The sequence below is a fragment of the Diospyros lotus genome, chromosome 10 (assembly GCF_014633365.1).
Source record: "Diospyros lotus cultivar Yz01 chromosome 10, ASM1463336v1, whole genome shotgun sequence".
Taxonomy (NCBI): Eukaryota; Viridiplantae; Streptophyta; class Magnoliopsida; order Ericales; family Ebenaceae; genus Diospyros; species Diospyros lotus.
This window is the reverse complement of record NC_068347.1, coordinates 31,370,286-31,382,331: the sequence shown is the minus strand read 5'-3', so window position 1 is coordinate 31,382,331 and position 12,046 is coordinate 31,370,286. Positions and strand designations below refer to the sequence as shown.

At 37.9% G+C, this 12,046-nt stretch overlaps 2 protein-coding genes across 2 annotated transcripts; one reads left to right on the top strand and one right to left on the bottom strand.

The window, feature by feature from the left end:
- The first annotated feature begins 2,721 nt into the window (after positions 1–2,721).
- On the top strand, positions 2,722–8,145 carry LOC127811239 (uncharacterized). The gene is made up of 6 exons (XM_052350947.1): positions 2,722–3,116; positions 4,631–5,175; positions 5,291–5,344; positions 6,435–7,060; positions 7,140–7,669; positions 7,789–8,145. Exons 2-6 carry the CDS (start codon positions 4,646–4,648, stop codon positions 8,002–8,004), a joined length of 1,956 nt encoding a protein of 651 aa, XP_052206907.1. The 5' UTR covers positions 2,722–3,116; positions 4,631–4,645; the 3' UTR covers positions 8,005–8,145.
- A 1,805-nt stretch (positions 8,146–9,950) lies between these two features.
- Positions 9,951–11,881, bottom strand: LOC127811238 (protein ACCELERATED CELL DEATH 6-like). Its single transcript, XM_052350946.1, has 3 exons — positions 11,299–11,881; positions 10,671–11,215; positions 9,951–10,589 (listed from the first exon to the last, which is right to left on the bottom strand). The coding sequence occupies exons 1-3, from the start codon at positions 11,879–11,881 to the stop codon at positions 10,035–10,037; spliced, it is 1,683 nt and encodes a 560-aa protein (XP_052206906.1). The 3' UTR covers positions 9,951–10,034.
- Between the last annotated feature and the right edge of the window lie 165 nt (positions 11,882–12,046).

The following is a 12,046-nucleotide window of genomic DNA, read 5'->3' as shown; positions in this document are numbered from 1 at the left end:
GGTGAATGGTAGAGAAGCTGATAAAGAGATTGATTTTTCAAAAAAGAAGCATGAGTCCTATGTATTAAGAATGTTGCTATGAGAATGCACTCACCCCAAAATTGAATAGGAACTTGAGATTGGAAAAGCAGTGCCCTACCTACACTAAGAAGGTGTTAATGCTTACGTTCTACCACCAAATCTTGTTCAAGCCTTTCTACACAAGAGAAACTAATAAATTACCCCTTTGGCACTAAAGTAATCATGAAAATGCAGTTCAGGTGGATTGTCTGACCTAAACTTCTTCACCCTTTTATTAAATTGTCTCAACCATAGAATTTTTTTTTAGTAATATTGCCCCTAGCTTTTGACTTATGCCTCATCAAGAATACCTAAGTGAAACGTGTACAATCATCAACTAATGTAAGAAAATACTTATAACCAATATGAGTAGGCACATGAAATGGATCCCAAGTATCATAGTGAATTAAGTCAAAGGCATGCTGAGAAATATGGTTATTAGAGACAAATGACAATCTCCTTTGCTTAGCTAAGGGACATACAAAACAAGGTACAATTTCATCATTCTTATATCTCAACAAAGTTTTCAGTTTGTCCAACTTTTGTAAAAAAACATGACCAAACCTACTATGCCAAGCATGTTTACTTACAACATGAACCACAATGCCATTGGAATTAGAAGTACAAGTCAAAAAACCAACATGAAGCACATACAAGCCTCTGTGAAGATTAGCCTAGCCAATTATTTTCGAAAAATGGACAACCTAGATATCACATGAATTAGAGAAGAAACTGAGGCTCACATAATCCATTTTAAGTAGTGCACTCATAGAAATCAAGTTAAACTTGAATTGAGACACATACAAAACATTTTCTAACACCATATAATCACTTAACCTCCAGTCCTTATACAAGTTACTAACAACCAAGATTGGTCTGAGAGAATAACAAAGATATCCTTAATAGGTTTCAGCTCATGAAAGTAGGATTTACTAAAATAAACATGGCTTGTATCTCCTGAATTTATTATCCAATATTTTGAATGACCAAGTAAAAGACTAATCAAAACTAAAAAGCAGATACTTGATGCTTGATCTTGAGGAATATCAAATTCTGCCCTAGCCTTTGTTGCACCAAGGTGATTATGCAACATACTCAATAGTTGTATAGCTGTTGATACTGTGTAGGGCTCAAAGATTGCATGAATTCCCCCATGCCCTGAGTAGTTGTAGTATTTACTCACAATATTGGAGCTTAAGTGATTAGTAGAATTTAGGAGATTAGGTCCATTAGGATTATTTTGTTTAACCTTATACCTCAGGGGATAACCATGTAATTTATAGCATTTCTCAATAGTATAACCATGTGCTTCTCTTTGTAGGCAACTTCGAATTATACGGTAAATCATTGAGTTACTTGGATATGAATGCGTTGCATAATGCTCTCCTGCTGAACCAAAGTTTATTACAGTCCAATTGGAAATGCTACTGAATGTATGTTTGTCCAGAAGGCTTCTTCATCGTCTTTTGGGCTTGTGAGAGGAATAATCTCTTCTCTTTTTTAGACATGTCAATTAAGTTGTGTTTAATTAAAAAAATAATTAAGTAGAGAAAGGACGACTCTGGTGTTACCCAATCCAATCCAATCCTTCTCGTCGATTTTAAATATTTTTCTAGTACAAACCTAAATCATGCATGTGAAATGACAATAAATTGGGTTGTACCAAAACTATGAGTAGAATGTACAACTAATATAGAGAATTTCTAAGAGCGTTTGATTTGTGAAAAATAATCCTAAAATAAATGTTCAAATATTAATTGAAAAAGATAAGATATAAAAAATATTATAGACTTTTGTTATCTCTTATGTGATTGTTAAACTTATCTAGTAATTCTTAAAAAAAAAGTCACATGACTTCTTATTCGATATTTTTTAAATATATTTATCTCTCTCTCATTCAAATAAATGTATTTTGAATTTTATAGATAAGAAAAATGATGTATATGTCTTCGATTACATTTTAAAAAATTTAATAAATAACTTAATAAAAATTTTATAATTTTATCTTAATACAATTTTATATTACTCATTTTAGATAATATTGATTAACTAAAATATAAAATTAAAAAAATGAAATATAGAAAACATCCTAAATAAAAGTGTTTTTTATTATATTTGTTAAATTTATTTAAAAATAAGTTATGTAATTTTTTATTTTAATTTTTTTAAATATTGTTTTTAAATAAATTATCTTAAATAAAAAAATATTTTAATATAATTTTATCTTATTTGTCATAAGAAACACGAGTTTATTACACCAATAATCACTCAACTTTATATTTTGTTACTGTTTGATTATTGAACTTTGAAATGTTACTTGTTAATCACTAATATTTTAAAACTGTTACTGTTTAGTCATTAAACTTTAAAATAGTACATATTAGTCACTAATATTTCAAAATTATTTCTTACTCATCACTCGTTAGTCACTGAACTTTAAGTTCACGAGTGACGGATAAGAAACAGTTTTGAAATATGAGTGACTAATAGATAATATTTTAAAGTTTAGTGACTAAACAGTAACAATTTTAAAATATTAGTGACTAACGGGTAATATTTTAAAATTTAATAATTAAATAATAATAAAATATAAAATTAAGTAATTATTAGTGTAATTAACCTAAGAAACACTATCCTAACAAATACTTGGTTAATTCAGAGAAAGCTAAATTTGTTTTCCTCCGCTCCGAGAATCTCAGGTCCCAACTCACCAAAAAAACCCTCTCATTACCTCCTCCATTCCCCCCTTCCATCTCCGTCCTTCGGGGCTGCAGCTCCGTCAAGATCGAAGGTCTGCCCTTCATCTGCGGCTTCTCCTTCATCGTCAGTGTTGGGCCTCATTCCTTTTCCTTCGCACAACAGAAACCTTTCTGTTTGCACGGGAGAAACCTCTGTGTCTTCATTCCTCTTCGCACGACTTCATCTTCATTTCTACCCCTTTTTCCTCCCCGCAACTCCCTTAGCCTCACAACTTTTGCTTTTTCACTCAGTGAACTCCATGCTTTTGACCCAAGTGTGAAAGAAGGGTTTCTGTTGGCACCACGCTATTGATACTAGTGAGTTTCTCTTCTTTGAATATTATGTAATGATTCCTTCTTTTGTTTTGGATTTGTATAAGCTTGGATGTTTAGTTTTTTTTCCCTCCCCCCGTTTGAATGATCTCAACTTGTTTGCTAAAATGCCGCAGACCTATCTTTCAGTTGCGTAACCCCTTTTCTGTGCTCTGTTCAGATGTGAAGGTAAATGTTGATTGTATATGTTAATTACATCGTATAAGATCAAATAAACCAGGGGAAGAATTGTGGCAACAACCCTGAATATTGTTTCTTAATATATATATAAATACCAATACGATTTTGCAATTGATATTTGTTCCAGTTTCCTAAACTTAACGCGTTTCCCAAATTTTCTATTGAAAATGAAATCGGAGATTTGTGGAAAATTGGAGATAGAAAACTGGAAATATTTTCCACAACTAAATGGGTTGGCCAATTTGTTGCCACTTGGAGTGATCTGATAAAACTTTGAGATCCATGCTTTTTTAGCTTCTTTGTTAACCAATTTTTTACTTCACTGTGTCTTGTATTCCTGGTGAATAAAATCAAAAGTAGGATTAATGAATTGGGCTGGCTGGCTGATGGAGGCTCTATTTAGTTGTTCTTATTTTCCCACTACCTTCCCATGTTTAACTCATTCATTCTGGACTTTAACGTGTAATATTACTTGCTAGAGTCTCATATGCTTTATGCATCTGTTTGAAGTATAAAGAGAAAGAGAAAAATGTAATGTTGTTGAGAAGTTTTGAGATTTGGAAACTTTCTGTTTCTGTTTTGATAATTCTTTATCTTCTTGTTTGTTTGATAACTTATTGTTAGTTGATGGAAAAATTATTGAAGATACAAGCATTGATGGCAATTCTGTAGTGGTGATGATGGTGTTAGAGGAAGGACAATTCTCATAGTGAGTTTGAGATCTAATAGAAGAGTTTAGGTTTCTTTCACCAGTTGTATAAATTTGCATTTGGAGCATGTTTATAAGGGGGAAATATTGGAAGTATGGATGGCTCGGCCCCTTCAATCATTGAAATTATGAAGGATAATATTAGTAATCTATGATGCAGTTATTGTGCAAAATGATGAACATTGAAGAACATGCCATTTAATTGCTACTGGTATGGTTGAGATGGTGACACTTCACACCCCTTCTCTAGTCAATTCAATGAATGGTTTATCTTTTGAAATATTGATCCTGAAATAGGTGAAGATGTGACTTAGAGTTCAGCATATAATTTATTGAGTTGTTTCATGGTGAAGTTATCATATTTTAGCATGAGAGGCTTGCAAAGAAGCTGTAAATGGAAGCCTTCCATGGTTTCACCTAGCATTTCCTTTGGGACTCAAAAAAAAAAAAAAAAAAAAAAAGGAAACAGTCATAAGCATATCATTTGCTGCTTTATTTTCCAAATTGAAAGCATACTTTCTGCAAGCTTTTTTTTTTTAATTGTTTGTCAGATCTTTTTACTTCTGGAAGTAGCTCATTTAAAAGTTTTCTTTCTTTGGTTATTTGGCAGGCAGAAACTATTACCATGTTTCTCAAGGTACAACTCCCTTGGAATGTCATAATTCCTGCTGAAAACCTGGATAGAAAAGGGTTGATGCTCCAGAGGTCAATAATAACTCGCCTCTTAGATGAGTTCTCAGCCAAGAAGGCTACAAAAGATCTTGGTTATTTTCTTGCAGTGACCACTCTAGACAACATTGGAGAAGGAAAAGTTCGACAGCAAACAGGAGATGTACTCTTTCCTGTACTTTTCAGCTGCATCACTTTTAAGATTTACAGGGGAGAGATCTTAGAAGGGGTGGTTCACAAGATTTTGAAGCATGGGGTTTTCTTGAGATGTGGCCCAGTTGAGAATTTGTATCTTTCTAACCAGAAAATGTCTGATTATCGATATGTGCCAGGAGAGAATCCAGTCTTCATGAATGACAAGCTGTCGAAAATAGCAAAAGATGTGGTCGTTCGCTTCCTTGTCATCGGGACGAAGTACATAGAGTCTGAGAAGGAATTTCAGGCAGTTGTCAGCTTGGAGGGCGACTACCTCGGACCTGTTTCTTAGTCAAGCTCCTTGTAACCAACATTCCCTCCTTTCGTCTCATTTTACAATGTCTAATGTGACACCTTTTCGTGAAGAAGACTAGTCTTTTGTAGGGGCGTTCTGTTTCTTTAGTAGTATGATTCTCAGGAAATCTTTATGGCCCTTTCTTGTGTTGTCTGAAGTGACTGAGTGCTTATTTAGCTTTTTCTGTTTTTTCTTTTTGTATATTTTCAATGCTGTTTAGTTAATATAAGACAATAGTTTTCTGCGTTAAGTCCTTTTTAAAATTTTCCTAATTAATTTGCTTGTCCATGTTTGAGACTTTCATTTGGTTGAAGCAAGGAATCACTCAAATCATGAATGGTGAAATCCACATCTAATTTTGTGTTGGAGAACGGGATTCGTGCTCTTTAAGTGGCTGTCAACCTCTCTGAGTTTGGGGGTTACAAACTTGTCTCATTTTTATTCCAAGAGATTGGTCTTGTTCAATTTCAATTTCGCATGCCCGTTGTAGCACAAATATTTGTAGCTAATCCTTTAGCTGGTTTGGGTCAAACTAGTCCCTTGGGCCTCTAGATTTTGGAAGTTTGTCATCTAAGGTCTATGCTTTTTCCGAATTAAATTGTTTATTTTTGAGTTTTTGTGATCAGTTTATCTTTTTTACTTTTTGTGTACCAAAAAAAAAGTCCAAATAACTAAACTCAAAAATTAAAGAGGTGCCTGAAGGCTAAGAATCATAAATTCATTTGGTCAGGTATCAAAAAAATATTTGAAGGTTGAGCAATGTCACTGTGCAACACACGCCTACCATTTCAGGGTTTGATTAGCTAGGGTTAGATATATGTAGCATTGTTGCATTAAGGTAAAGAAAAGAAGATGTGCAGATAACGGCACACACCCTAGTAGAAAAATGCTACTTAAATTTATTTCTTGAATGTACAGGATTACCAATATATATACCTAGTACATTCTTCTATAAAAATACCATCATCAACCAAAGAATCTTAGAGAAGGTAAGGAACACAAGAAAACAATGAAAGAAGGGAAGAAAGAAATGAATTTCACAGGCTTCAAGAAAGACGTTAAGTGCCCAAGGCCTCATCCAATGCCAGTTCCCCCAAGAAGGGATTTTCTTTAATACTTGGAGACATAGCTCTGGCATATACCAAAATTCCATTTCAGACTCCCACCTAACCTGAAAGTCAAGAGATGCCAATGCAATTCACTATATATTACCCAGCTCAGATGCTGCAAAAACTAGAGAGATATCATAAGAATAACTCAGCTTTGTTCATATTTTCTCACATAGCAGTAATATGGATCCGAATTTGTACAATTCTGCTGTGGAAGGCAAAGTTGATGCCATCCGTAGAAATGCTCATAAGCTCGGCATCCAAGTCACTCCTGCCAACAACACTGCCGTCCACATCGCCGCCCTGTTTGGCAAACACAATTACATCATCAAAGCCCTCGGAGAGTGTGCATGGCTTCTTTTCAAGAAGAACATGAATGGAGACACTGCTCTTCACATTGCAGCTCGGGAAGGGCACCTGCGAGCTGTCGAAGCTTTGATTGACTGCGCCAAGCGTGCTGCTGCCTGTCCTCATCCTGAAGGCAAGCCTTCGGCAGTTGTGGGGCTGTTGAGGTTGAGAAATGAGAAGAAAGACACTGCTTTGCACGTTGCTGCGAGGAATCAAAACGTGGAAGTGGTTAGGATGTTGATAGAAGAAGATCCTAATTCCAGTATGCATCTTCCCAATAGTGCTGGGGAAACTCCTCTTTATATTGCTGCTGAGAGAGGATACCACAAAGTTGTGTCCGAGCTCTTGGAAGCCAAGGAACCAGCCTTCAATGGCCCTGATCGTAGAACAGCTCTGCATGCAGCAGTGATTTCCAACGACAAAGGTTTGTACTTTTTACCAGAATCCCCAAGAAAATGAAGCCTTATTTTCTTGGCTAATTAACTTCTTGTTGGCTGTGTTAGTTGAAGGTTGCACCAAAATGTTATTGGAATGGAACAAGGATTTGGCCAGGGAGGCAGACAGGTACGGCTGGACGCCTCTGCACTATGCTGCGCGATTTAACAGGAAACAAACGGTGAAACTGCTGCTAGAATACAACAGTTCCATTGCCTACCTCACCTCGCACGAAGATGACAGGAAGACAGCTCTTCATGTGGCAGCTAGTCATGGAAATATAAGCGTAATCAAGGAGCTTATATTGAAATGCCCAGATTGCTGGGAGATGGTGAATGGCAAAGGCCAGAACATTCTTCATCTTGCAGTGCAGAATGATCAGGAAGAAGCGACCGAATTCATCCTGAAACATCCTCGTATCAGCGGCCTGATAAAGCAGCAAGATGACGATGGAAACACCCCTTTCCACCTGCTTGCTGTTACCGGCTCCAAAATAAAGGAGCTCATGTTTCACAGAAGTGTTGATGAGATGACCTTTAATAATGAGAACGAGACTCCCTTCGATCTAATGACAATGCACTTGGATCCACACATAGTGGTAACCATGGATTAACTTTGCTAACTCTAAATAGCCTCTCATAGATAATAGTCCACTTAATATTTGCTTGGATCCCATGTTTGTCTGAGTGATGATTGAAGAATGTGTGAATATTGCAGGATTCTGCCCGGGAAGAAGCCAAAATATCCCTGTTGGTGGATTGGATGAAGAAGAAACTAACAGAAGAAGCTGGATTACAACATGGTGCCAAGGCAGACATGACGGAAGAAGTCGCTCCTCTCGGTTGGCGAAACGTGGTTAGGAAAGATAATGAGATTTTAGCAAGCAAGAAGAAAGCTCAAGCAAGGGCAAAAGTTATGATTGACATTGTGTGATGACCGCCCGGGGGGGGCACTACCCCTAAGAAGCTGAAGACTCTAAGAGGGGATAGCAAGCATGTAATGAACATATTCCTCTCACATGCTAACATTTCAAATAAATTACAACAATATTGCCATCATCTTTATACTAAAATTAAAGTGCCCTTTGGGCCAAAATTCATCAAATGCTTATAATATTCAAAATTTATCAATTCACATAAAGAAAAAAACATTAAACCTCCCTATGCACAATTCCTATGAGGTGAGGTGTACATGTAGTATAATCATTTACCATGACTACAAAATTGATGCCGACCTACAAAATTTGAAATATTAAGGGATAAGCTTATTATTGGCTTAGTGAGGGGTAAAGAGTATTAAAATGGGGGAAAGTATAAAATCAATGCATCAAAGATAATCATTATGTCATGTCATGCCCAGAAGTGATTATAACATTATGAGAGATGATGAAAAAACATACACATTAGGAGTTAATTATTTAGAACCAAAATTTACATATTACATCCTCTTGGTATGGACTATTTCACGCTACCAAGCTCTACTTCAGCAGACTATCTCACGCCAGATATAGACATGGATGGCGGACTATCTCACACCCATCCAATGTGGATTATCTCGCACCCTAACGTATAAGTGGTGCACCAATAACTAACTCTTACTGTAGTTAGCCATACAAGACTCTAACTAGTTACTCCATTTAACACACGTTTTATACTATCATTTAAAATTCAATAAGTGCCACATGCACTATATCAAATATAAGTATCAACATTCACAGTATGTGATAACATGAATCATATTCTTCCCAAATGCAGATTTAATACAATGCAATCAACCATAAGTGTGGATTCTACTTTCCTAGATGCAATTAAGAAATGAAATCGTGAATAGTATATATAGAATATCAAGACAATTGGAGATATGAATACAACAATTACCACCATAATACAATTCACCTATTCACATGTTATGAAAGATTTGGGATTTCCTCGGACACCACTTGGCTGGGGGTATCAATGTCACCTAACATGATTATCAAATTATATGAGAATTAAATAAATGCAAAATCAAGTTACCTAAGATGTGAACTGACCCAAAGGCTGCCACAACTGGGCCAGACCCAACCCCAACCACTTTGGACTAGCTCTTGAACTAGCTAGGCCCCGCAAACCTAAGCTAAACCCAAAAACAGCCTAAACCAACCACAATCGTCACCACCAACGACCATCGCCAGTCGAAGATTCCCACGATTAGAACCAACCATTAGAAATGCCAAGCCAAGGAGGTTAACATACCAAAAAGAGGGACAAATTTAACGATTGAATTTTTATAGATCTGATTTTTAACTTTCGACTAGAACTAAAAAACACACTGGCGGTCACCACTGACCATCGACCCCATCGATCAACTTACCCAAAAACCAACCAAACTCAATGGCCGAATCTCCATAGATTTAAGCTTTAACTCGCCAAACCCAACCACACGTATATCGTATATATATCATGGATCTATGCTAAAAATAAGGTTGATAAAACTAAAAGACTTCACTTTCTTGTAGATTAGAGTTGCTTTCACGGTGAAAATAGGTCGAATTCAAGATTGGACGGTTGGATTTCACAAAATTAGTGATTTACTAAAGTGCTCTTGGAAGAGAATGAACGAAAGAGAGAGATTGTAACGGGCAAGAACAAAAAGATGGGGAGGAAGGGAGCTGGGAGCCTTAGTGGCTTTATTGTCACGAGTGCCTTAATTTGGTGGGTATTTCTTTCACGTCATGTTGTGTATATATAATCTTTTATGATAAATGGAATTATATCGATTCATCTCGATATGAAATTCAACATATTGCTGATTCAAAACCACAAAATACAATTGGAGGACATGCAATTACAGGTTCCTCAGTTGTCACTTTTCTCATGGAATCAAAAACTAATCCCAAAATCAACAATGAAAGAATATCCAGAATCTGTTTCTCATATGTTAGAAACTTCAAAGCTAGCAAACTTCTCAATTTAGTGCTGTTTCTACCAAACCTTTCTTTGGAAAAAATGGTTGATGAGAAAAGGGAAGCATCCCATAATACATAAGGTGACTGCAAGGCCTGATGAATCTGCCAAGACTGCATAAAAGCCGGTGACAAATGCAAGCACCATTGCTCCCATCGCAAAGATGAGAAGCAAGTAACCGATGGTGTCATGCTTGAGAAGCACGATCCTGTCTGAATCTCGTGCCACGACAGAGTAAGAACAAGCTGCAGCAATAGAGGATATCAAGGCTAGGGCATCTGTTACCACAAAAGCTTTGAAAGCTGCTTTTCTTGTTAGAGTTGCCATGCCTTGGTCACGGCCATTGCTGCTGTTGTAGCCACCCGGAATGGTGAAGCCGGCAGAAAATGTTGCTGTGGCTATTAGTGCAGCCACTATCAAATTAGTGTTGGCTGCTCTCCTGATCTCTGCTGGTAATACTTTGTCGTGTAGGTGATACTTCTCTTTGGTTGCCAATTCATCGTTATCGCTTCTGGCAACATCCCTTTGGCCAAGAACAGCACCAGCATTTATGAGACTTCTTTTGGTGGAATCCTGCAAATTTATGTTCTTCATTCAATTCCGAAAATAACATGTTAAAACATCTTTTCTATGCAAAATATGCTTACTGCTTACCCATAATAATCCAGTGTATCCATCACTGTAAACCATGTCCAGAGGAGTTAAGCTTTCCTTGTTGAAAGCCATTCTATCCACTTTGGGGTGATTTACGAGGAGAGGTGCATAGCAATCAGAAGCAGCCAGCAAATGGAGCGGCGTATTCCCATCGATGTCTTTCTGATTTATAAGGCTGCTGAGTGAGAAATCCTGCAAGATGAACTTAATCGCCCTCTTCTTGTGGTTCTTCACTGCAAGGTGAAGAATATTCCGGCCTCTGCCATCAACAATCTCCCAACAATCGGGGCAGTGCGATATAAGCTCTTGCATTACATCCACATGGCCACGGCTAGCTGCTAAATGAAGAGCCGTCTTCTTGTCATCTTTGTCTGTCAAGTACCCGACGGATTTGTCCGTGTTTAGCAGCTCTCTGACTCTCGACAAGTGGCCAAATTGCGCAGCATAGTGAAGCGGTGTCCACGCTTGCAAATCTGCTTCCCTGGCTAGTCCTCCCTTCCAGTCCAGTAACTTCTTGGTGCACCCTTGAAGAGAACCAAAGGAACAAACACAAAATTACTAAAAAAAAAAAAAAAATGCATCAATGCTGTAATTGAGCTATGAAAATGGACAGTTTTTTGGATGGTACCCTCGTGATTGTGGATCACGGCCGAGTGCAGAGCCGTTCTGCAACCGGGGCCGCCATAAGCCGGGGCAGAACAAGTCTCCAGTATGACAAAAACCAAGCCAACATACCCTCTTTCAGCAGCAAGGTACAGAGGAGTTTCCTCAACACAGTTGGCAGGATGGCAGAACTCTGGATCCTCTCTTGTCAGCAACTGCACCGCCACCGGGTGATGATTCCTGACAGCCTCGTGCAGCGCGGTGTCGCCAACCGCATTGGCCATCCGCAGCATGTCCTTGGCCGTTCCAACTCCATCTTCGAGTTCCTCATCGAGTGCATTCGCATACTCGACCAGGGCCCGGAGTATAGTGGACTGCCCTTCCCTGGCAGCAATGTGGAGGGCAGTGTCACCCCCCGAGTTCACCATCCGGTACATGGAGGGACACGTGTTTAGGACCTCCATGACACACTGGATATGCCCAAATTGGGCCGCCACATGGAGGACTGTGTTGTTGGTTGGGGTGAGTTGGGATTCAAGATGGTCCTTGTTCTGAATCAAGTCCTCAATGTTGCCTTCCCTGGCAGCTCTGTACAAGCCTGCATCCATGGCAATCAACCACTTGAATTCTTACCTTAAAAATATGCTCACAAGGTGGCTGCTCCCCAACAATGTCCATGGTCACTGGTTACTCCCCCATTGTACGGTTGGGTTGATTGTTGCAGTGAGTTGGTTAAGATGATGACCTTAGATCTTGATCTTCCAAGTTTTGGG

What these genes read in the sequence shown, in the direction of transcription:
- LOC127811239 (XM_052350947.1), top strand. Translation starts at nt 4,646, where the DNA reads ATGTTTCTCAAGGTACAACTCCCTTGGAATGTCATAATTCCTGCTGAA. An exon ending in TACCTCGGACCTGTTTCTTA is followed by an intron (nt 5,176 to 5,290) that starts GTCAAGCTCCTT and finishes TTTCTTTAGTAG; the next exon opens with TATGATTCTCAGGAAATCTT. An exon ending in ACTTGGATCCACACATAGTG is followed by an intron (nt 7,670 to 7,788) that starts GTAACCATGGAT and finishes TGAATATTGCAG; the next exon opens with GATTCTGCCCGGGAAGAAGC.
- LOC127811238 (XM_052350946.1), bottom strand. Translation starts at nt 11,881, where the DNA reads ATGGATGCAGGCTTGTACAGAGCTGCCAGGGAAGGCAACATTGAGGAC. An exon ending in CGTGATCCACAATCACGAGG is followed by an intron (nt 11,216 to 11,298) that starts GTACCATCCAAA and finishes AATTTTGTGTTT; the next exon opens with GTTCCTTTGGTTCTCTTCAA. An exon ending in GATACACTGGATTATTATGG is followed by an intron (nt 10,590 to 10,670) that starts GTAAGCAGTAAG and finishes ATAAATTTGCAG; the next exon opens with GATTCCACCAAAAGAAGTCT.